The sequence below is a fragment of the Hyperolius riggenbachi genome, chromosome 6 (assembly GCF_040937935.1).
Source record: "Hyperolius riggenbachi isolate aHypRig1 chromosome 6, aHypRig1.pri, whole genome shotgun sequence".
Classification (NCBI taxonomy): Eukaryota; Metazoa; Chordata; class Amphibia; order Anura; family Hyperoliidae; genus Hyperolius; species Hyperolius riggenbachi.
Window position 1 is genome coordinate 211,837,891 of NC_090651.1, and position 26,546 is coordinate 211,864,436.

The 26,546-nt window shown below is 41.1% G+C and overlaps 1 protein-coding gene across 3 annotated transcripts in view; it reads right to left on the reverse strand.

Moving 5' to 3' along the window:
• Positions 1 to 26,546, reverse strand: part of PRDM10 (PR/SET domain 10) — a 96,012-nt gene that overhangs the window by 46,855 nt on the left and 22,611 nt on the right. For all 3 annotated transcript variants that reach the window (XM_068240378.1, XM_068240377.1, XM_068240379.1), the window contains exons 2-5: positions 21,529 to 21,760; positions 19,252 to 19,416; positions 19,086 to 19,145; positions 4,832 to 4,939 (exon numbers count right to left, since the gene is read on the reverse strand). In XM_068240378.1, coding sequence (XP_068096479.1) covers positions 4,832 to 4,939; positions 19,086 to 19,145; positions 19,252 to 19,416; positions 21,529 to 21,597 — 402 coding nt within the window. In that variant the 5' untranslated portion in view covers positions 21,598 to 21,760. The remainder of the gene's footprint in view (positions 1 to 4,831; positions 4,940 to 19,085; positions 19,146 to 19,251; positions 19,417 to 21,528; positions 21,761 to 26,546) is intronic.

Consider the following 26,546-nt stretch of genomic DNA (forward strand, 5'->3'; position numbering starts at 1 on the left):
GGGAAAACAGATACACAAAAATGCCTCACCTCCTATATCTCAAATGGACCCTAATGGCTGCCAACAAGGTACTCAAAGTGGGTTCATGGGATTCAGCCCACCATTGGGTATGTGAGACCCGGGTCTGAGCTGATACTCGTATTAAGGCCTATACACAAGCTAGATGGATGTCTCGGGCAACATTGATGGGCCTAGGCAGTACAGAGTGTAGTACGCTTACAGGCTAACAACACGTTCTGTTGCAATGCGGTAGAGGGGGCAGACAGAGTGCTGCAGATGTGACATCACATGGCGGGTAGGGCGAGAAGGGAGAACAAAGCTATTGGCCGTCGCTTAGCCAGATTGATCCACCTGGTGCATCACTGGCCTAGTGGCAGTTAGCAGCTTCAGTAAACATGCCAGATTATCGGCAGATGCGGTTGTTAATGGACGACACCTATCTAGTGGGTGCACGGGCCTTAGAGAGACTAGATCCAATCTGCATTGATCAATGGAGTGAATTGGTTTACTCAGCTGTAAGGAGCGCAGTTGTGTCTATAAGATGCCTTTCAGCTCCATGCAGCTAGTGTCAGTCAGATGCAGCTTAGTTTAGATGCGCTGCCATTCCTCTCTGTGTACACTACTGTAAGTTCTACCTTTTTAATGTGTAAAAAACCTGGAAGCGTGTCTTCCTTCCATTTAAATGGCTAGCTGCGCCCAGTTTTACACTCACATTTGCATGTCAGTTTTTGGGACTTTTCAAATAGTGGTTAGGGTTCCTTCCGATAGGATGACCTCATCGTGGTGGAAGGGTCTCGTACGAAATCCTTTGCATTCAAATTATTTTGGAAGCGAACACCCTCTATTAGTGTAGGTATATATCAGCTGTAACAAGCGCAGTTGTGTCTTTAAGAGGCCCTGTAGTTCCATGCAGCTAGTGTCAGGTGCAGCTTGGAGTAGATGCGCTGCCATTAATCGTTGTGTACAGAATTGGTGTACTTATCCTATTTATGCCCATCAGGTCTACTTAAAAAAAAATGTGCACACAATTTTTATCTGTGTATAGGGTTTTTGTATGATGCACGACTTGCACAGCAGGAGGTTATGTTTCAGCACCAATCAGCAGCACTAGCACAAATTAACCTGATGGGAAATTGCTTGTGTCATGCAATAAGTTGTTCCCAGGTGCCTTGCACCTCAACACGTGGGATCACTTTATCTACTTGCAACATGCAGTTGTCAAAACGAACAGCACTGCACATACTGTAAGTGTAAAAGGACCGTTAATAAAACATAAGCTTAAATTGTGCACAAATATGTTATTGTAACATAAAAGTAAAAAATGTGTGGCCCCAAATCACAAAACATCAGCAAACTATAGCTGCATGCTCACTCAACCCAACCTGAAGCTATGTCTCATGATAGACTAGAAGTAAGCAGGGAGACATGACTTTAGCTGTCTGAGTACTTATGCTCCCTTTGCTTGCCCATGTGACTAAAGAGGGAGGGTTTGGGCTGATACATTATTGAGGATGTATGAACTTTTCTCATAACTATTTTTTATTTTGGAAAGGTTTTACAAAACATTTAAAAAAAATATTTAAAAATAGTGGTCTGTGAAATGCACATAAAAAACTGCCTGAATTGGGAATTATTTCAAATAGTGGTCTGTGAAATGCACATAAAAAACTGCCTGAATTGGGAATTATTTCAAATAGTGGTCTGTGAAATTCATATAAAAAACTGCCTGAATTGGGAATTATTTCAAATAGTGGCATGTGAAATGCAAAAAAAAAAAACTTGCCTGAATTGGTAATTATTTCAAATAAAGGTCTATGAAATGCATATAACAAACCTGCCTGAACTGGGGCTTTAACAGACTGCTGAGACAAAATGAGCAAGACACCCCATCAATAAAGTATTAGTGAGTTACATTCCAACAGGGAATAAACTTTAGTACTTTTGAAATTAACAAATCAGAAAATGATGCTTAAAATACAAGTAATAGATTTGGGTTATATCATTGTAACTTTACATGCAAACATGGCAAGCAGCTGATAAGTTGAGGGCTTTATTCAATTTAACAATTATTACGGGAAGATGGTCAGGTTAGGGGTCAGAAATTCACAATTCACCCAGAAATCACCACTTTTTCATGGCTGGTCTGTATTCTCTAAAGTCAAGTATTAAAATGTCAGTGCTAAATAAGAACAAAAATAAAATAAAATAAAATGCAGACTTTGAAGTTTCACTTTAATCCTACCAGCAGATAGATTTGGCTCTTTAGCTTGTTATGAAATCATGCTGGCCTGAGAAGGCGTCTGACCTCACATGCTCCGTCAGCTCAAGGGTTTCGAAATTAAAGCAGCTGGCACAGTGTGTAAACCCTTTGTCAGATTAGCAGAGTAAGGATGCGAGCGCCATGCTTTTAACAAGATTCTCTGGCTTAAAAGTGAAGCGTGGGATGACTGGAGAGATGATTAATAAATAATAAACTGTTGCTGCCCCCGGAGGAGATACTTGTGTACTGCGGCCTTATGCATTTACTCCTCACACCTGAGTTCACATCAGTCTTTTATCACTACAGATGTGTGAGTTGCCACTAAATTCTGTGTCAACTACAGACAGTGAGTCATCCCCACACCTGCAAGGACCAATGGCCCACTGGAAGAAAAAAAAAAAGTTGTATGAGTTTAAAAGGGTCAGTTCATCCAGTAAGTACTCCAATTTTATAATTGGAGATTGATTTGATGTGTATCCCATAGATCTTAAATCAGTTTCCTTCCACCTTGAAGTCACCCAGGACCTGTTTCTCACGCCATGTATAATAAATTAAAAATTTCAGTATAGAGACCTAGGAACTTAATTTTTTCCGCAAGTCCCCAATAAATTGAAGATACACAGGGCAGGTGTAAAATTTCCAAAGTCTACCACTGAAATCTAACACTGAAATACCAATTCTGAGTGGACAGAGAATTTAACAAATATTAGATGACCTCAGTGTGTGTACAGTTAGGTCCATAAATATTTGGACAGACACAACATTTTTCTAATTTTGGTTCTGTACATTACCACAATGAATTTTAAATTAAACAACTCAGATGCAGTTGCAGTACAGCATTAATTCAGTGGTAGATGATCGCAGAATTATTTCCATGGTGAAGACAAACCCCTTCACAACAGTCAACCAAGTGAACAACACTCTCCATGGGGTAGGCGTATTGATATCCAAGTCTACCATAAAGAGAAGACTGCATGAAAGTAAATACAGAGGGTGCACTGCAAGATATAAGCCACTCATAAGATTCAAGAATAGAAAGGCTAAATTGAACTTTGCTGAAGAACATCTAAAAAAGCCAACTGTTCTGGAAAAACACTCTTTGGACAGATGAAACCAAGAACAAACTCTGCCAGAATGCTGGCAAGAAAAGAAGTATGGAAAAGGCATAGAACAGCTCATTATCCATAGCATACCACATTATCTGTAAAAACACAGTGGAAGCAGTGTGATGGCTTGAGCATGCATGTATGCCAGTGGCACTGGGACACTAGTGTTTATTGATCATGTGACACGGGGCAGAAGCAGACAAATTAATTCTGAGGTATTCAGAGGCATACTATCTGCTCAAATCCATCTAAATGCAGTCAAATTGATTGGGTGGCTTTTCATGATACAGATGGACAATGGATCAAAACATACAGCCAAAGCAACCCATGAGTTTATTATAGCAAAGAAGAGGAAAATTCTTGAATGGCTAGTCACTGGATCTTAACTCAATTGAGCATACATTTCACTTGTTGAAGACTAAACTTCAGACAGAAAGGCGCACAAACAAATAGCAACTGAAAGCCGCTGCAGTCAAGGCCTGGCAGATCATAAAATAGGAGGAACCCCAGCATCTGGAGATCTCCATAAGTGCAATACTTAAGGATGTCTTGTCAGCAAAGAGGTTTCAACCAAGTATTACAAATGAACATTTTATTTTAAGTTATTTAATTTGTCCAATTACTTTTGAGCTGAAATGAAGAGATTGTGTTAAAAAAAATGCTTTTGTTGCCTCACATTTCTATGCAATTGTTTTGTTCATCCCACTGAATTAAAGCTGAAAGTCTGCACTTCAACTGCATCTGAGTTGTTTCATTTGAAATTCATTGTGGTACGTACAGAACCAAAGTTAGAAAAACGTCTGTCCAAATATTTATGGACCTAACTGTATATCTAAACACGGTGAAAGATTACCAAGGGTATATGTTTATTAGAAATAGATACCCCAATTCAGGACACTATAAAATGGGAACGGGGTGATCTGCAAGACAAACACAACCACAGAGCCAGCAAATCATTGGGCATTTGCAACAATTTCAAATTTGCTGTGCTCTAATTTTACATATGAACTGAGACAAGGGCCCATATGCAATTGAGTTTTTTCCTAGGTGATATTTTCAAACTTGGCAATAAAATTTCTTTTAAACCATCAGCAAGCAAGCAAACAAATGCTCAGAATCATTTTGATGGAACCTTTTCACCTACATTTTGGTACTTTATCTATTGCAAAGTGGTAAAAAGTTATTATAAATCAAAGGTGAAAAATTATCTCCTAGGAGAAAAAGTGAATTGCATATGGCCCAAGCATTCTAATAAATAGAAGAAATAAGCAAAACTACCCGAAGCACTAATTTCATAAGCTCAAATATCTGGTATCTGGTCTGGGCAGTTCCAGGGACGTGAACTGGGCAGACTCAGACACATAGTTGTGACCTAGACTTCAAAGCCACTTTCTTGGAAAACTCAGAGATGCTTAGATATAACGTGCTTTAGGGACAAGGTTTGGGCTCACTCAGGGATGCTTACCTGTGTCATGGACTCCAAAGACATGGCCTGGGCAGACTCCGGAACACTGCTGAGCACTGCTAGGTTGGCAGCATTCATGCTTTGGGTAGCCGGAAGCAACACAGTCACCTACAACAAAGTAGCATAAAGTTGAGATTCACTCACATGTACAATTTTTACAGCACCTCTGTCGCAAGGTGAAGGGATTCCGAGCACCTCTCATGGGTAAGCCTTTAAGCCAGACGACTTCCAACAAAATCATGCTATGACCCCTCTGGAGGAGCCTCTTGCAATGGCTATGCGTGTCACTTCCTCTTTCTGCTTCATTCAGTGATGCACTTCTTTAACAGAGAAGACAGGGGTGACCCGGAAGTTATAACATAGCCAAGTTGGCAGCCGTGATTTTTAAATTGAAATCGAATGAAAACTATTTGGTGTACAATGGCGATTCAGGAATCAAATGAAAGAGGAGAGCTCAAGGTACAGAACGGTGTGCATCTTTAAGTACTTTGCAGTACTATTCGGAGTCTCTAGGCATACCCATGAGAGGTGCTCGGAGCCCCTTTAACCAAGTGACAGGGTTAACACAGTGACAGCAGTGTGTTCTTTAGAAATCTCTTTATAGGCTTAACATGTTATTTAATCACGGTTTAAAATTCTATAACATAATTACTGAACATATAAGTAAAATCAGACAATTTTGTTTTAAGAAAAGTAAATATTCTGGTACAAACAAATACAGTTATCCATTTGGTTCCCAAAGTGCATCAAAAAACTAAACTGGATGTCCTACCAAGGATGTCCAGATACAGAGATCTGGTCACTGAGGCCAAGTGATCATCCTAAATACAGTTTCAGTTGAAAATGAAAGTTATGTCATCTCCTGTTTACATAAAGAAGCTAGGTGTAGGCAGGAGAAAGGCCTTCTAGTGGATTACCCCTGTGACCCTCCACCATAAACTGCTAAAAGTTTTGCCTCTGCCCATTAGACGCTCTTCCTTGTTGTAACCTCCTAGCTTTTTTAGGTAGACAGGAGATAATGTCATGGTAGTTTAAAGGACCACTGTCACGAAGATCTTAAAATTTAAAATACATCTAAAAACATACAAATAAGAAACGTGTGTCTTCCAGAGTAAAATGAGCCATAAATTACTTTTCTCCTATGTTGTGCTGTCACTTATTTATTTATTGTATTTATAAAGCACCAACATATTACGCAATTATTACAATAGGTAGTAGAAATCTGACATTACCGACAGGTTTTTGGCTAGTCCATCTCTTCATGGGGGATACTCAGCATGACCTTTATTTTGTTTAAAGACATTCCTTGAAAAAGATTTATACAAAGATGCTGGCCAGCCTCCCTGCTCACTGCACACTTTTTTGACAGCTGGACAGAGCAAATGGCATTCACTAAGTGCTTTTGAAAATAAACAAAACCCTGAGAACCCCCCATGAGGAGATGGGCTAGTCTGAAACTTGTCAGTTCTGTCAGTTTTCTACTACTTACTGTAAGTGACAGCAACGTAGGAGAAAAGTAATTTATGGGTCATTTTACTCTGGAAGAAACGTACTTCTGATCTGTATATATGTTTACATATATTTTACATTTTAAGATTTTCGCAACAGTGGTCCTTTAAAGAGGAACTTTACTGAATAACTTAATAAAATTGGTTATGGTTTACAATATTCATTTATAAATTATTTAGCTAATGTTTGCCCATTGTATAATCTTGCCTCACTCCTATATATATATATATATATATATATATATATATTATATATATATACATATATATATACACACACACACACACACATACACAGTGGTGTGAAAAACTATTTGCCCCCTTCCTGATTTCTTATTCTTTTGCATGTTTGTCACATTTAAATGTTTTTGCTCATCAAAAAACATTAACTATTAGTCAAAAATAACATAATTGAACACAAAATGCAGTTTTAAATGATGGTTTTTATTATTTAGTGAGAAAAAAAACTCAAAACCTACATGGTCCTGTGTGAAAAAGAAATTGCCCCCTGAACCTAATAACTGGTTGTGCCACTCTTAGCAGCAATAACTGCAATCAAGCATTTGCGATAACTTGCAACGAGTCTTTTAGAGCGCTCTGGAGGAATTTTGGCCCACTCATCTTTGCAGAATCTTTGTAATTCAGCTTTATTTGAGGGTTTTCTAGCATGAACCGCCTTTTTAAGGTCATGTCACAACATCTCAATAGGATTCAGGTCAGGACTTTGACTAGGCCACTCCAAAGTCTTCATTTTGTTTTTCTTCAGCCATTCAGAGGTGGATTTGCTGGTGTGTTTTGGGTCATTGTCCTGCTGCAGCACCCAAGATCGCTTCAGCTTGAGTTGACGAACAGATGGCCGGACATTCTACTTCAGGATTTTTTGGTAGACAGTAGAATTCATGGTTCCATCTATCACAGCAAGCCTTCCAGGTCCTGAAGCAGCAAAACAACCCCAGACCATCACACTACCACCACCATATTTTACGGTTGGTATGATATTCTTTTGCTGAAATGCTGTGTTACTTCTACGCCAGATGTAACGGGACACGCACCTTCCAAAAAGTTCAACTTTTTGTCTCGTCGGTCCACAAGGTATTTTCCCAAAAGTCTTGGCAATCATTGAGATGTTTTTTAGCAAAATTGAGACGAGCCTTAATGTTCTTTTTGCTTAAAAGTGGTTTGCGCCTTGGATATCTGCCATGCAGGCCGTTTTTGCCCAGTCTCTTTCTTATGGTGGAGTCGTGAACACTGACCTTAAAGAGAACCCGAGGTGTGTTTAAAGAATGTTATCTGCATACATAGGCTGGATCTGCCTATACAGCCCAGCCTTGGTTGCTATCCCAAACCCCCCCTAAGGTCCCCCTGCACTCTGCAATCCCCCATAAATCACAGCCGTGCTGTGAGGCTATGTTTACATCTGTAGTGTCAGTCTCAGCTGCTCCCCCGCCTCCTACATAGCTCCGGTCCCTGCCCTCGTCCCTTCCCTCCAATCAGCAGGGAGGGAAGGGATGCAGGCGGGGACTGGAGTTCTGCAGGAGGCGGGGAGAGCAGCAGACTGACACTATAGAGATAAACACAGCCAGCTCTGACAAGCTGTTTGTCAGCAGCGTGGCTGTGATTTATGAGGGATTGCAGAGTGCAGGGGGACCTTAGGGGGGTTTGGGATAGCAACAGAGGCTGGGCTGTATAGGCAGATCCAGCCTCTGTATGCAGATAATATTCTTGAAACCCACCTCGGGTTCTCTTTAACTGAGGCAAGTGAGGCCTGCAGTTCTTTAGATGTTATCCTGGGGTCTTTTGTGGCCTCTGCGCTCTTGGGGTGACAAGGGGGGCAATCACTTTTTCACACAGGGCCATGTAGATTTGGAGTTTTTTTTCTCCCTAAATAATAAAAACCATCATTTAAAACTGCATTTTGTGTTCAATTATGTTATCTTTGACTAATAGTTAACGGTTTTTGATGAGCAGAAACATTTAAGTGTGACAAACATGCAAAAGAATAAGAAATCATGAAAGGGGCAAATAGTTTTTCACACCACTGTATGCTTGAGGGCGCGTTTCCACATGAGCGGAAACCGCCGTGAATCCGCAGTTTCCCCGCAGGCGAATAGTGCGGGGAAACTCTGCCATAGGGTGCAATGATAACGCCGGCCGAATCGCTACCGATAGCAATTCGGCCGGCTTTTCCATCCGAATCGGCGCGGGAGGCTGCGGATCCCATAGCCGTGCATGGCACGGCTGATGGGATTCGTCTGCTTTCCCCGCAGACCCAGAAGAGCCGGCGCGCATCTCGCAGACGCACGCCGCTCAAGTGGAATCGCGCCCTCAGGGTCTTATTGAAACCTGTATACTATACGTTGGGAACACAGTAAAGTATTTCACCTTACTTTCAACCTTCCCTTTCCTCCATACATAGTACATGTTCTCTTGTTCTTTGCACAGACCCAGTGATTAAAAGCTAATTTGCGAAGCTTTCATATTTCCCCTGGATGCATTTATACACATTAATCAGATAGCCTCAAAGTCATAACTCTTAAAAGGCAAACGAGCTCAGTTTTTTCTATTCTTAAATAGTTTTGGTGCTCAAAACTGTGTCCCATACTCCAGATGTGGGCTCACAAATGATTTATATGGAGGCAATAGAATACGAAGGTCTTTTGTTTTTATTTTGCATTTTAGACACAGCAGAATTTTATTGCTGTAGCTGCTGCTGCTTTGCATTGAATATGGATGCTAAACTTATCAAGCAGTACTTTAAAGCCCTTTTCAAAATTTGATGTTCCCTGCTGTATCCAATTTAGAATGTATGATGCTATGCCACTAGCATGGTCAAGATGGGTGACCATACATTTATTGACTAAGTTTAGTCTACTGCAAAGATCTATTTGTAATCATTCTGTAACATGAGGTACGTAAAGCTCAGCTATATTATTATTTGGCACGAAAATTTGGCCTGATGAAGTGGTCGATTCCACGAAGCGTGTCACTGTCTAAATATATACAGTGGGATGCGAAAGTTTGGGCAAGCTTGTTAATCGTCATGATTTTCCTGTATAAATCGTTGGTTGTTACGTTAAAAAACGTCAGTTAAATATATCATATAGGAGACACACACAGTGATATTTGAGAAGTGAAATGAAGTTTATTGGATTTACAGAAAGTGTGCAATAATTGTTTAAACAAAATTAAGCAGGTGCATAAATTTGGGCACCGTAAAAATGAAATGAAATCAATATTTAGTAGATCCTCCTTTTGCAGATATGACAGCCTCTAAAAGCTTTCTGTAGGTTCCAATGAGAGTCTGGATTCTGGTTGAAAGCATTTTGGACCATTCCTCTTTACAAAACATCTCTTGTTCATTCAGGTTTGATGACAGATTTTCAAATATATTAAGGTCTGGGGACTGAGATGGCCATTCCAGAACGTTGTACTTGTTCCGCTGCATGAAGGCCTTAATGGATTTTGAGAAGTGTTTAGGGTCATTTTCTTTGTTGAAAGATCCATCCCTGGTGCAGCTTAAGCTTTGTCACTGATTCCTGGACATTAGTCTCCAGGATCTGCTGATACTGAATGGAATCCATGCGTCCCTCAACTTTGACAAGATTCCCAGTCCCTGCACTGGCCACACAGCCCCACAGCATGATGGAACCACCACCATATTTTACTGTAGTTAGCAGGTGTATTTCTTGAAATGCTGTGTTGTTTTTCCTCCACGCATTATGTCCAAATAACTTAATTTTAGTTCCATCAGTCCACAGCACCTTTTTTTCAAAATTAAGCCGGCTTGTACAAATGTGCTTTAGCATACCTCAAAGCGGCTCTGTGTATGTTGTGGGCGGAGAAAAGGCTTCCTCTGCATCACTCTTGCATACAGCATCTCCTTGTATAAAGTACGCCGAATGGTTAAACTATGCACAGTGACTCCATCTGCAGCAAGATGATGTTGTAGATCTTTGGTGCTGGTCTGTGGGTTGACTCTGACTGTTCTCACCATTCGTCGCTTCTGTTTATCCGAGATTTTTCTTGGTCTGCCACTTCGAGCCATAACTTGAACTGAGCCTGTGGTCTTCCATTTCCTCAATATGTTCCTAACTGTGGAAACAGACAGCTGAAATATGTGAGACACCTTTCTGTATCCTTCCCCTAAACCATGATGGTGAAAAATCTTTGTCTTTAGGTCATTTGAGAGGTTTTTTTTTAGACCCCCATGTTGCTACTCTTCAGAGAAAAGTAAAAGAGGAGGGACACTTACAATTGACCCCCTTAAATACTCTTTCTTATAATTTGATTCACCTGTGTATGTAGGTCAGGGGTCACTGAGCTTACCAAGCCAATTTCAGTTCCAGTAATTAGTTCAAAAGGTTTTGGAATCAATAAAATGACAACAGTGCCCAAATTTATGCACCTGCCTAATTTTATTTAAACAATTATTGCACAATTTCTGTAAATCCAATAAACTTTATTTCACTTCTCAAATATCACTGTGTGTGTCTCCTATATGATATATTTAACTGACATTGTTTATTGTAACAACCAACGATTTATACAGGAAAATCATGATGATTAACAAGGTTGCCCAAACTTTCGCATCCCATTGTAATTGTACTATTACACTGTTATAGTGCCATGTTTTGAGGTAAGCCACAAATTCCTTTCAATTTTATAGGTTTTAATCTTGTTATATCTTGTTCTGGGCACCTCTTTCCCCCACTTGTTTTCCTGTAAAATGTATATATCATCCTGTTGAGTGTGAATAATTCTACATCATTTTTTAAATATTTTGGAGGAAAATAGATTTGGCTAAAGTCCCCTCTGGGATGCACTGTTGCAACAGTGCAGTAGAAGGTTTAGGTGTGAGATACTTTTTCACTAAGGCTTACAGGGATCCGGGCTCTCATGATAAAAATTCTAAAATATTCTTTAAAAACAAAACCCAAAGTCATCGTTTGAAGAAATGTTAAATACTTACCTTAGTAGATGGAAGCCTCTGGGATAGTCCAGAGGCTTCCCCCATTGATCCAGCTCTGAAACCTCTAAGCAAATTTGACAAGGTTTACTGCAGGTAGTAAAAATCACATATCTGACAAGTTTTTAGACTAATCCATCTCCTCAAGGGGAAATCTCATGTCTCCTTCATTCAGTTCAATAAGTATTTTTGTAAATAAAGAGAACTTAGAGAATCCCCCATGAGACAATGCACTAATCCAAAGTCTGACAGGTTTGTTAGATTCATACTACTTCCTGTAAGTAACATAGTAATATACAGTATAGTGCAGATTAGTCTGGGACAAATGTACATCTTATATTACTGTACAGTGGTTTGCAAAAGTATTCGGCCCCCTTGAAGTTTTCCACATTTTGTCACATTACTGCCACAAACATGAATTAATTTTATTGGAATTTCACGTGAAAGACCAATACAAAGTGGTGTACACGTGAGAAGTGGAACGAAAATCATACATGATTCCAAACATTTCTTACAAATAAATAACTGCAAAGTGGGGTGTGCGTAATTATTCAGCCCCCTTTGGTCTGAGTGCAGTCAGTTGGCCATAGACATTGCCTGATGAGTGTTAATGACTAAATAAAGTGCACCTGTGTGTAATCTAATGTCAGTACAAATACAGCTGCTCTGTGAGGGTCTCAGAGGTTGTTTAAGAGAATATTGGGAGCAACAACACCATGAAGTCTAAAGAACACACCAGACAAGTCAGGGATAAAGTTATTGAGAAATTTAAAGCAGGCTTAGGCTACAAAAAGATTTCCAAAGCCTTGAACATCCCACGGAGCACCGTTCAAGCGATCATTCAGAAATGGAAGGCGTATGGCACAACTGTAAACCTATTAAGATAAAGCCGTACACCTAAACTCACAGGCCAAACAAGGAGAGCGCTGATGAGAAATGCAGTTAAGAGGCCCATGGTGACTCTGGACGAGCTGCAGAGATCTACAGCTCAGGTGGGGGAATCTGTCCATAGGACAACAGCACTGTATGTTGGAGCATAGAAATAAATTTGTTTGTACTAAAACCGACAGTATCATGTTTGCTTCGGGGAGAGGAGTCCACCACCGCCTCCCGAGGAATTTTAAAGTTTTTAGATATATTTTATTCTGTTGGCGCCTCTGTTCTCCTTACAATATAGGTCAACTATTAGTCGTGCACTGCATGAAGTTGGCCTTTATGGAAAAGTGGCAAGAAGAAAGCCATTAGCAACAGAAAAGCATAAGTCCAATTTGCAGTTTGCCACAAGCCATGTGGGGGACACAGCAACCATGTGGAAGAAGGTGATGTGGTCAGATGAGACCAAAATGGAAGTTTTTGGCCAAAATGCAAAACGCTATGTGTGGCGGAAAACTAACACTGCACATCACTCTGAAATCACCATCCCCACTGTCAAATATGGTGGTGGCAGCATCATGCTCGGGGGGTGCATCTCTTCAGCAGGGACAGGGAAGCTGGTCAGAGTTGATGAGAAGATGGATGGAGCCAAATACAGGGCAATCTTGGAAGAAAATCTATTGGAGTCTGCAAAACACTTGAGACTGGGGCGGAGGTTCACCTTCCAGCAGGACAACGACCCTAAACATGAAGCCAGGGCAACAATGGAATGGTTTAAAACAAAAAATATCCATGTGTTAGAATGGCCCAGTCAAAGTCCAGATCTAAATCCAAAAAAGAATCTGTGGCAAGATCTGAAAACTGCTGTTCAAGAACGCTGTCCATCTAATCTGACTGAGCTGGAGGTGTTTCACAAAGAAGAATGGGCAAGGATTTCAGTCTCTAGATGTGCAAATCTGGTAGAGACATACCCTAAAAGACTGATAATTGCAGCAAAAGGTGGTTCTACAAAGTATAGACTCTGGGGGCTGAATAATTACACACACCCCACTTTGCAGTTATTTTTTTTTTTGTAAAAAATGTTTGGAATCATGTATGATTTTCGTTCCACTTCTCATGTGTACACCACTTTGTATTGGTCTTTCACATGGAATTCCAATAAAACTGATTCATGTTTGTGGCAGTAATATGACAAAATGTGGAAAACTTCAAGGGGGCCAGAATACTTTTGCAAACCACTGTATATTGAATGTTTTCCTGATAGTGCACTTTTAACCAATTACTTGAAAGGTGTGTGTGTGTGTGTGTGTGAGGGGGGGGGGGGAGAGATGTTAGCTGTTCAATGAATTGTAACTGAAGTTAGACACACCTAAGCTGTACTATTGACTATTTATGATCCAATTAAATAATCCGACACGTCCGATCGGGATTCGATTTGATTCAATTTGCCATTGCAAAACAATGGCAAATCGAATTGAATCTAATCGAATCCCGATCGGACATGTCGGATTTAATCGGATCGTAATCGAATCATACAAAGAATCGTATCGTGTAGATTGGGCTTAAAAGGGTTATTGGGATGAAGAATAGATACTGTATCTCAGTTACAACAAAAGCTATCTTCCATGCTTTGTAAAGTGGTATCATCTGTTCTAATGGGGGGAGGAATGCATCTGAATTAATTTGAAGCAAATATATTTGAGCAAAAATATTTCTCAGTCTTTTAGATTTCTGGAAGAGGCATCTGGGAGCATTAGTTAGCAGGTTATTAAGGAAGGGAGGCTTTTTATTGTTTTGGAACATGTCAATGTTGCAGCAGCACAAAATGATGACCCCATTAAATCTTGTGATGAAACTTAGGGATAGAGTGTTTTGTTGTAGTGGCTTTGTTTTGGTTCTGAGCAGTGAGCCTCTATCAAGGCTATTATTTAGAATTTTTATAGCACTGACATCTTCTGCAGCGCTGTACAGAGTATCTCGTCACCTAACTGTCCCTCGGAGGAGCTTACAATCTAATCCCTACCACAGTCATATGTCTATGTAAGTATCGTGTAGTGTATGTATCTTGGTCTAGGGCCAATTCAGAAGGAAGCTAATTAACTTATCTGTATGGTTTTGGGATTTAAGCTCTTTTCTTTGTAATATAATAATAGCTACTTTTCTTCCTTATAAATGTTAAATCTCATTTCTATTCTCACATGTAAAATCCATTCCTATCATCACCAGAGACTCTCCCCAACACCACCATCAGCTTCCACATACACATAAACTGTATATAATCATTCAACCACATCCCACCACCCCATAATCACTTCTCGTTCCAATCCTACATGTATTTTCATCTGTCACCACTCAGTAATAAATAAGAAATATACTCCTTGGATTTATATTTTTGCTATCATTGATTTATATGTACATATCCAAAGCATTCATCATTTTAATAATTTTTTTCCCACTCATATACATACATTAATCCTCTGATGACTAATCTGTGGTCCTTTTTTTTATCACTTATAAGTATCTACTACACTTTAAAACACCAACTAGAGAGAGCTTCTCTACCTCTATCAACTATGAGATGACTTTTTAGTCTCCATGTACACAGTGTTTAACCATTAACTAATCGTGTTCTATCTCTTCCCAGAATTTGCACTAATTATTTCCCCACAACACATTTCAATCGTCTGGTACACTGCTGCATTCTGTGTAATAAAGGCAGCTGGAAAAAAGGGCGCCGGATATTGCTGCTAGTAAAATATCAGTAACCTTTACCAATATTTTACTACGACCTAACCTTATCATCCTCTCACACAGAACCGTCCCTCTACCGATGCCTAATCTTTAACCCTTACTCTACCTATCCCTAACCAGTAACCCCTCCCCTTGTGGTGCCCCTCTGGTGGTGCCTAACCTTAAACACTAAAATACCCCTATCCAGTGCCTACTATTTAGAGTCGCAATTTGCATAGCAGGCAGCCCCGGTGCCACCTATTATAATTTCCACTTGTTGCCACTATAATATACCTGTTGCCGCGGGAACCCTGATAGCAATGGCCTTTTCAGCTAAGCTGCGGGGCCTCTGATGGCAATGAAGTATCAGGCCTCTTCAGCTAAGCCACGGGGACCCTGATAGCAATGGCCTCTTCAGCTAAACCGAGGGGACTCTGATGGCAATTAAGTGCCAGTCCTCTTCAGTTAAGGCAATCTTGCCCACCATTGGCTTTATTTACCTGTAACTTTTTAGTAATAAAAATCAGATACTTACCTCAGGAGGGGGAAGCCTCTGGATCCTAATGAGGCTTCCCTTGGGTCCTCCTCAGCAGCCCCGATCCAGCGCTGGTACCCCCGAAGAAAAGTAAACAATAACAGCTGCAGTTGCCGATGCGTGCAGGCGCAGTAGAGGCTATCCTCTTGGGCTCTGGCAGAAAAAGCTGAGCCCGAATGGGGTTTGATTTACTGCACAGACACAGATGGCTCACGCCTGTCTAGTAGAGTGGACCCGATCTGGCTCAATTATTTTCGCCGAAGCCCGAGGGGAAGCTGATACTGTGCCTACGCAAGGCTCTCAACAAGCAGACTTTCGGGGTTCCCACCACTGGATTCCTTCTGCTGAGCAGGAAGGGGAAGCCTCTTTAGGATCTAGAGGCTTCCCCCTCTTAAGGTGCCTCTGTTAACCTACTAGTTGCAATATATTGAGTTTGTGCTTCCTGCTCATCAAGCAGTTTTTCTTTCCCTTATTAAGGGAATAATCACTATGGGCCCTTTTCCACTAGCAATCGCGCTAAACGCTAGCGATTGCGATTCAGCAAAAGTACAAAATTTCCCGGCGATTTCCCGACGTTTGAGATTGCGATTTTGCTATGCTATGCACTGCATAGCAAAAATCGCAGAAAAAAATCGTTCTGCGGCGCGATCGCAATTTAGTAAAAAACAAATCGCGGTAGTGGAAATTACCTACCGCGATTCCTATGTTGTTTAGCAAACCGTAGCGATTTTAAAATCGCTAGCGATTTGCTATTTTGTGATTCAGCAATCGCAAACGCTGTAGTGGAACAGGGCCCTAAATGATTATTTTTTTATCAAAATGAAAAAAATTTGAACTCTGGCACTTGCTAGCACATTTGGATCAAATGAATGATAATAATGAAATCAACAGCTAAATAGCATCGTACTAGTGCAAAGCTAGTGGTGGCAGCAGTTTGTTCAACATTGAATCAGATTTGTTCAAAATTTGATCAAAAAGAGGAATAAAAGATAGTAAAAGGGAAAAAAAAATTCCATCCTCAAATCATTTCCAATTAGCAAGTCACATTAGCGAGTCACATGGTCGATGGTGATGTTTACTTTTAGCCTACCATTCACTTATACTGATGGAGACCCAAGGCCGGTTTAAGTAGCATGGGGGCCACGGGGCAAAGATAATGTGGGGGCCCCCTACTTCCCCAGGCAAAGTCAGCCCCCAGCGCTGACTGCCGACCCTTGACTTCCCCCGTGCCCCAGCATGATATGTGATGAAGAATAGGCAGGCAGCGGGGATGAAGATGGAGCACAGAGAGCAACCGCCGGGATAGGCAAGTTATTACAATGCAGCTATAGAATGTTTTAAAAAAGTGGTGTCGGCGCTCCTTAAAAGTTCAGTCTCTGGGTTATACTCCAACCCAATGCCAATCCTGTTGGGTGGATCGCTGTGCTGAATGGGGGTAGCTGTTCCCCTATATTAATTGTAAACAAAAAAGTTCTGTACAGCGCTCACTCCCTTCACAATGTCTCAAAATACATATTCTATAGGTAGTCTTTCAATCAGAAATGTCTCTAGTTTCTGGTATAAATAAACACTCTCACCAATGTTGAAAGGCTGACTTATCATAGATCAGCTGCATGCACATAGGGATGAACCAGTTCTTGTATTTCTCTTCCTGATGTTCACCTCCTAGATTCCACTTGTACCTCAAAAAAACATACAACTTGACATAGCGTAAACCTGTCTATAAATATCCTTTTGTGCCACACATGTAGACGTTAGTGCACCCTAACGTGCTCCCCTCAGTGCCCCGCTTAAGGCCACGCCCTACCGGTTTCGTCAAATGACTCATCAGGGGCCCCTGTTAGCGTCTTCCTGTCTGCCGCTTGAGGCCACGCCCTACCGGTTTTGTCAAATTACTCATCAGGGCCCCTGATGAGTCATTTGACGAAACCGGTAGGGCGTGGCCTTAAGCGGCAGACAGGAAGACGCTAACAGAGCGGCAGTGAGGACGTCCAGGAGGTTTTTTATATGCGCATACCTTTGTTTTAAATGTGAGTGTAATCTTAATCTTTTATTAAAAGCATCAAACAGTATTATGCTATGGGAGCTGTGTATTAGTCCCATAGGTGATCATTAACGCTGCTGGCAAGTCTCTTCAAAGTCTGGAAAGCGAAAAGCGCTGAGTGCTGGTCCCTGTGTGGTCAGCAAACCATCTGGTGAGCGGCTAGTGTTTAGTGCATGATTTGGTGGTAGGACACCACGAAATGACAGGGTGCAGAGTGCCCATAGAGGGAAACACGTTTGCATGAATACTGGGAAACTGTTTGTGACAGGCTCACACTATATGTGCTTATGAATTTTTTTTGAGGAACTATTGAAGCAAGCTACTATTGAAGACCCGCTGTGAAGGAAGAATTTTGGGTTATACTATCCATACGATTTGATGCTGGTCTGATTGGTCAGCCAACATATTTGGTGAGCAGGAATTTTGCTCATTCTGCCTGGGAAGGTGTATTACGAGCACTGAGGGGAGCACGTTAGGGTGCACTAACGTCTACATGTGTGGCACAAAAGGATATTTATAGACAGGTTTACGCTATGTCAAGTTGTATGTTTTTTTGAGGTACAAGTGGAATCTAGGAGGTGAACATCAGGAAGAGAAATACAAGAACTGGTTCATCCCTATGTGCATGCAGCTGATCTATGATAAGTCAGCCTTTCAACATTGGTGAGAGTGTTTATTTATACCAGAAACTAGAGACATTTCTGATTGAAAGACTACCTATAGAATATGTATTTTGAGACATTGTGAAGGGAGTGAGCGCTGTACAGAACTTTTTTGTTTACAATTACAATGCAGCTACACATCGTGCTAGGGCTCCTAGGGCGCGGAAGCAGTCGGGAGAGACCACCTGGGGGTCCAGAGGCATGGAGGGGACCCAGCAGCATTTGGGGGCCTTGAGGCAATTGCCCCCTTTGTCAATGGCAGTGCTGGCCCTGTAGAAACCAACAGACTTTTTGTTCAACTGGCTCCTGTAAACATACTGCCAAAGCCACAAGTGGCCTGTCTATGCAGCCTCCCTATGAGCCTCAGTTTTTTACTGAAAATCCATACACACACTAGACCATCTTTGTAAAAAATGAATGAGGAACAATGACACCAAAAAACACTGCTTGACAATGATCATTGTCCATGTAGACCGATCCATGCTGCCAGATCCGTTTGGACAATAACCTGTGTTAGTCAGTTGAAAACACTTGTACCCAACATATGATAAACAATCGCTCCATTTAAAGCCCTCATGTGTGCCTAACTACGTCCTTCCAGATCATGAGTTTTGAGCTTCCCTAATGATCCAATTGGTAGACAGTTGTTGTCCTATCGTTAGATTCTAACCTGCCATGTTGCCATTAGATGTCATTTTTTTGTTTTCACGGGAGATTGTTACTTTGCCAACTATAGCGGTCTAGCAGGTGTACATAGCTTAAGACAATGGACAATAGCCTCCTGTGACTTGCCTAAGCAGCCACTGTTCTCTTGAGAAACCAACTACAAAAATTAAGGCGTCTGGTGCCTTGAAATGAAGGGATTTGTGGCAGAGATTAGAGCATTAATATAAATGACCTGCAACCCACAGATCACACTTGGATTGCTATTCATACCTGCTGAGTGGTGGCATCCTGTTGTACATAAGCAACCTGTGGCTGATCTGTGAAGAGAGCCTAGAAGATAATGCAAACAAAAGCACATATTTATTCACTTCAGAGAATGCAAAGTGATTGATATAAAGCATAAGAATATTAAGAATGCTCTCCCAACTCTAGTTACCTGAGACCCGTCCACAGGGTGGATATAGACCAATGTGTGTTCAGAGGCATCAACTGATGTGAATGAAGAGGCATCTGCTGTGTACACCACTTGTTGAGAAGGACGATCCTGGTCATCGCTGTACACAATCTGTGCAACAGCACTGCCATCAGGAACAAAATGTACCTACAGAAAGCAGGTGACCACAAAGGGAACAGTCAGTGTCTTTTTGCGGTAAGTATGGCTTTAAACCAGGGTGGCTCTTAGGCTAAAGTGACCACAGTATAGGTAGCAAGAGGTAGCCCTCCAATTATAGGTAGCTAAGCAAAGCTCCCAGTAGTTGAAAGCCAGAGGGACCCCAGCATTAGGTAGCTATATGTAAACCCCCTCCCCAGCCAGTATAAGCCATACATAACCCCCAATATAGGTACCCAGAGGAGTGTCCAGTATAAAATAGCCAGACCTAGCACCACCAGCATATGTAGATAGATGTGACCCTGAGCCCCAGTAAAGGTAGCCAGAGCAAAGCAGCTCCCCCCAATATAGGTAGCCAGATGAGAACCCCATTATAGGTAGCCAGAGTAGCCCCCAATATTAGGCACCCTAGTATAGAATGTCTAATCTAAGCTGGACAAAGTGGGGATCCGCTATCTAAACAATGTCAGCCAGCACAGTCCATGACATGGTAGATCCTGCAAAAGGGGGGTAGAAATCATTCCCCATTTCCTACAATGCCCCTTTGCCCATGTCAAGGACTCTCCACTGGGCACCATAGCAATAAAGTATAGTGACCCCTGGCAGAAGCATCTTTGAAAACTCCTGCCAGGACTCATTTGTTCACTAACTGGACCAAGTAAGAATCCTACCTGAGGAGGATTACCATTGGTCAGATCAAGCGATCAATGGGGAGCCCTGGCGGCAGTTACAAGGATGCTTTATGCCAGGGTTACATATATTTTAGTATTGATGCTAAAGAGACAGGACTGTGAAGTCGGTACAAAAATCCTCCGACTTCTCAGTTTATGATTTCAGCAACTTCGACTCCTCTTATTTGTGAATAAGAGTCTTGTTGATTGAAATGTAATGCATGTAACATAATAGTACATCTAAGAGTGATGTGTAGGTATTCTGCAGGAGAATGAGGAGATTTTTCCTCTATTATGCATTCTTCATGCACAATCTGAACCAGGTTTACAGGTGATAGACAACACCAATCAATCAAGAGATATGAAAGGATGACTGGCACTCAACGCTTGCTGGATCTTTAGCAGTTGGATTATATTACCGATCAGAATGTGCTCACCACCAATTCAGTCATACATCCAGGATTTTAGAAGAAAAGTAGGTCCTGCGAAACGGCTGTCAGGCCGTCTTTTTGTACTTCCCAATGTTAACCTTACTCTACCTGTTGGGATTAAAATTTTCACTGAAGCAGCAGATTGGTGCCGGACCTACTTTTCTTCTAAAATCCTGGATGATAGACAACACCTCAGCGTTCAATGTACACAACATTCTCAGTGGATTCACAACATTTCTGCAGGGACTGCATTTTTAGAGTATATTATTACTATCATTTGTAGTCACCAATCCCAAATTCAACACATCAAATTAATTGATTTCATGAGCAAATGGAGTGCATACATTTGCATACAACATTTGCATTAACCTGCATCAATGCAAAATTCTTTTCATCTTTTTGACCATCCCTACTAGTGACAGAACTACACAACAGGCATTATTCTTATGCTGGGTACACACGATGCGATTGCCGATCGATTATTTCCGACATGTTCGGTTGGGTTTTGATCGATACAGCCGTCGATTTTGCATGTTAAGTATTACAGCAGAGACGTTATTATACATAAAAGATTCCTGTGTACATGTAGTCACAATCAGATTTGTAGATCTGACTTTAAAAATATGGTGGCTGTTTTATTATAGTACCACAAATAATTAGTTTATTTCACTTTTGTGGACTAAGCACAGCTTTTCATGTATATATAAGTTATTTATGATGACTATTATCTTAGAAATAGAACACATCATCATATTTTCTCTTTTAATTACAGTTTAAACTTATTAGGAGTTGGTGCATTTTTTCTCGACTCCAGGTACCCCAAAATTGCTCCAACGCCTCAACTCTGACTCCACAGCCCTGTATAGAAGGAATACAGTACAAGCATTGGGATTCCAAGGAATGTAATAGCTGAGGACACATTTTTATTAATAAAAAACAACCATATAAGCAGGTAGGCATGACAATGGAAAGAAGCAGCAGATGTAAAGATATAAAAGAACCTGGGCACTGCTGGGTTGATGTTCTCCTGTACGTGGCCAGATATGGGGAGCTTCCTGTTTTGCGTCCATCTTGTATGAAGGGCAACCTCTTGTATGAAGGGAAACCTCTTGTATGAAGGGCAACCTTTTCTCTTTGTAGTAACTTCTCTTTGTAGTAGGAGCTTGATGTAGAGTCCTCACCTATCCTCTGTGCTTCTTCTTAGACACAACATGCATAGCCAGGACAACATGGCTGCAAATGAAACACAAAATGATTAATACAATTGAAGAACCTAGTTGAAAATAAATGGAACTTTATTTGCTGACAATACAAAAGTACAGATAAGCTGTAACTCAAAGCTTAGTGTACAACTGATGACTAGGCATGGTCAACGGGATGCAAACAATTCTCAGTTGTTGCAACTTGAAAATGGAGCAACCAGTTACCGCTTCTGCAGCCTTTCATTGGTCCATTTTAAAGCTGCATAAGTTTGCAAAATAACAATACCATAAAATCTTGCATTTCACTGACCTTCGCTAGTGATGACAGGTGACAGCTACAGGGGTTTATTTATAAGGACTCTGCAAAACTGCTTGTTTAGATACACTAGACTATTTCTATAGCTGGATGGGAATGGTGCATGGTCCGCTCCATGAACCATAGAAAGACACTGGCTTAATGTGGGGTAACTATTCCACACCTTTATAAGGTCCAAAGGCTCACATCATGAAAATGACCATGTTAATGAAGCCACTAGCATCAGCAAATGAGGCAATATTCCAACACAAGTGAGGTAATGTTTAACCTCTTTCAGGTTTTATCTAGAGTGTAAAACAAAAAGGTATGCACCAAGACACTGCGCTCAATAAATTAAAACGTATTGCCTAATAGGTAACTATAAAAGATACCAAAGCTGTCAAGCATTAAACACATAAATAGTCTCTAGTTAGCAATAATCACGTGGAGCGCTGCTATTTGATGTGTGCACGATCAATGAAGTTGTAATGATCGCTGCTGCAGCAGCTATTACTGGAAGTAGTAGTGCTGCAGCTCAGGCAGTTCTGATCTATTTCCATGCAAGTTGCATAGCTTTGTCTGTCTTTCCCTGCTGTCAGCTTGTGACTGATTATCATTCACCTGTGTGGGAATCTGCATGTCTGCTCCCATTGGATGACCTCAGTATAAAGATCTGCTTCCTGCAGGGTTTCCTTGGGTTTTCATAGCTTCAGCTTAAGCCAGTCTTGCTGTCGCTTTAGTCCCCGATCGTGTTTCTTGTTATAAAGATACTTTGCTGGTCTTTGCATCATATATTGGTTCATTGCCAATATATATGCATACCAGCACGTTTATTATTTTCCTTGTATTTGTGTTACGTGATACATCAGTGTCGCTGATGTATACGTACACGAACTGTTTATATCCTGTGTGCAGTTAGTCAGTTTTCCAGCACGTTTTGGTAGTTTGCGCGTACCGTGAACACCCGTGCTGAGCTAGTTATCCTGTTCCTGGTCCTGTTTGTGGATTGCGTTCATCTCTGCGAAGAGATAACGAATCCTTCTGAATCCTGTTCTGTTCCTGTTTGTGGATTGCGTTCATCTCTGCGAAGAGATAACGAATCCTTCTGAATCCTGTTCTGTTACCGCTTGTGGATTGCGTTCATCTCTGCGAAGAGATAGCGAATCCTTCTGAGTCCTGTTCCCTGTATTACTCCATTCCTAGTCAGCGTTCCTGCTTATGTCATATATCGGTTCATTGCCGATATATACATATGTTAGTCAGACGTTACAAATAGTTTCATTGATAGCTGTAATTGTAATACGCTAGGAAAACATACTTATTGTATATTTATCTGTGTTACGTTCATCTATCTTAATCCTGCTATTTTCTGACTGTCCTGTCCTGGCTTTGTGAGGCACGCCATCGCCGCATCGCATTGGCTGCCTCATTCCAGTCTGTCTGGTTTTGGACGCTTGCTGTCGCTAAGTAGCCGCTAGCTAGCAAGCGTTCATTCTGTCTACCTGTCCTGATCTCCTCAGTTCTGGTTTATGCGCTCAGCGCTACTTTGCGCTGAGACGTTATAACGAAAGCATTGTTTGTGGCTGTCAGATCTGCACCGGCTCTGTGCGCCACAATCTCCTATTGGAGTCAGTCCTCCCCTCCACTATACTAGGGATAGCCTGTTTCCTGGTGCTAGTGTGTGTACCTCCTCCACGCCAGCTCATGCGTTGCATGCTGACTGTGGAGAATACACCACCAAGCCTTACAGAAGTCTTTATAAAAATGAGTAAGCGCTGCATGTGATAATGGAGTCTTTCAACCTGCATAAGATGCAACAAACCCCCCCCCCCCCCCCTTCAGGTGGGAACTCACTGGATGTGGCGGCTTTCAGGGCCCGTAATCACTTCTGGGGTATAGGCCACCCCACAGCCTCACTGGCAATCCACCATCGGCGTTTCTGTAGTTGAAAAAATAATAAAAAAGCTACACACCGCATAAAAGCTTAAGATATTTATTGTAAAAAAATATTGTAATGTTACAATGACAGCAGAATGCTAATAGCCAGCATAAGCCCACTCACTATTCTAAAAAGACCGCTATGAAGCGGATGAGGGGATGCCACGGAGCGACGTCATTGCATGTTGCCGGTCGGACGCGGCCAGGTTTTACATGCAGGAGATATAACTATTTTGCCGGCGGGTGGCTGCATATACACCAAGGGGGCTAGGCTAGTTTGACAGCGTTAGCAGCTCCTGGCTGAGTGCAGTCTGCCCATGACATCCCCTCATCCGCTTCATATCAGCCTTTTTGTCAATAGTGAGTGGGCTTATGCTGGCTATTAACATTCCGCTGCCATTGTAACGTTACAATTTTTTTTACTAGATTTTTTTTTACAATAAATATCTTACGCTTTTACGCGTTGTGGAGCTTTTTTTTACTATTTTTTCAACTACAGAAATGCCAATGGTGGATTGCCAGTGAGGCTGTGGGGTGGCCTATATGCCAGAAGCGTTAATCTACAGTGTGCATCTTTGAAGACATTCCAATACTTCCTGTGGTGTCACCGAGGACAGGAAGTGATGGAATTGTCCTGAAAAAGGACACACAGCAATACAATCTTGACATCCTGCAGCAGAATTGTGCACATTGTGTATGTTTTCTCTATCAATTACAGTAGCTGCTGTAAAGACAGATGTTTTTCTGCATACAATCGCACATGGTGTGCAGAAAATGTGTGTAGAAAGCCGCGCATGAAAGACAAGTGTGACCCCTGCCTAAATGCTTGTCATGTGCAATGTACAAGGCCACGTGGAAAATAATTATGTCTCCATGTAAGTAATTTTTAGTGGGTGATGCTCAGTTAGCCTGCTGCTGGAGCTTGGGGTTTCCACGGACCAATATAACTGTGCAGCTTCTCCACTGATATAAAATAAGGAAGAAATATACTTAAAAAAGTGGAGTAAAGAGGTACCCTCAGTTGGATAGTAAAAGCAAAAAGATCAAAATACAAAAAAATAAATACATTGTAAAATGTCAGTTTGTGGATTCAGATCATTTCTTTTAAACGGGGCATTGCCAACTTATTTGTAAAGAAAACAATACATTAGAATAACAGAATGAGGGGCAGTCAACAACAATACTATAACTTGAAATATCAGTAATTGTGTAAAATATAAAAGGTCATAATAGTAAAATATAAATATGATATACCAGTAAATCCTATCTTTCTACACTAACTTATAGAGAGCAGCTGTGCTTGTAGTTCTACCTCCAACATGCAATCCTCCAGAACACAGCCATATGCATTTGCTAGGCCTGGAAATGCTTGGATATGGCATCCACATTAGACATATAAATAATGGTTTGTGTATGCAGCAAACAGCAGCCAGTGACACCTGCATGACAACACACATCACTCTTCAGTGCGTTTCTCTAATCTCATAAAACAGTCATATTTCTGCCTCTCCAGTTCTAATGAAATGGCCACGACAGGATTTTCTCATTATGGTGAGTGAATAGCAGTTATTTTTAGCACTCCAACTCGGTTCTGGCTGAAAAGTGATCTATTTTTATGAAATATATGCAATCTCATTTCGCCAACCATTGCATTCTATAGTGCAGAACTGCTCCATCTGTTGCATTAATCACTCCTTTCATGTAGGATGGTTCAACCAACCCTGGGTCACAAGTGGATTTATGAAACAAAAGCCTGGCGAGAAAAGTCAGTCAAACAGATCGAGAAATTCTATTTTTTTTTCCTTTTACGTTAATAATGAGTTTGAAACCAGTAAGGGCTGATTTGTATGTTTACTGAAACCTGGCTTTTTATATTTTTTGTGAATCCAGTCGTGGGGAGATGTCACTGCCCACAATTCCCAGCTGTGGTCTGATGCCACGGCCATTACAAAAACTGCCACGGCCATTACAAATCAATATTTGTTGCAACTTCAAAAGAATTTCCAGTACAAGACTGCATTATTTATCATGGTAGTTTTGTGGGAGGGACAGAGACACAAACTACTGCAAAAAATTTAATTGATTCAAGAAAGACAGGAGGTCCAAACTAATGCCAGAAAATATACCATTGTGGAAAGGACAGAGACCCAAAACGTGAAAAAAGTCACAAGGGTGAAGACAGCGGTGCAGACCACTGCTGGTAAATTGTTCCACTGTGGGAAAGATTTAGAGTCCATTTCCACTGTCTGCAATACAATTTGAGTATGGTTGGGAACATGCTTTTTAATAGTAAACCATACAACTCTATTCAGTAAACTATGTATAGACTCAATTATAATTCTTAATGATCATTTCAGGTGACAGCTTTATGTTAAAGAAAACCTGAACTGAAATTTAAAAGTCAAAATAACCATACACAGGTCATACTTACCTCCTGTGTAGTCTACTCCTCAATCTCTTTCTCCTCTCCTGCATCCCATTTGTCCACTGTGATCAAGGGAATTCTCTGTCCTGCATTTTGAAAATGGTCATTACCCCATAACAGCTTTCTGGTCAGACACTGTTAAATTGTAACATCGCCCAC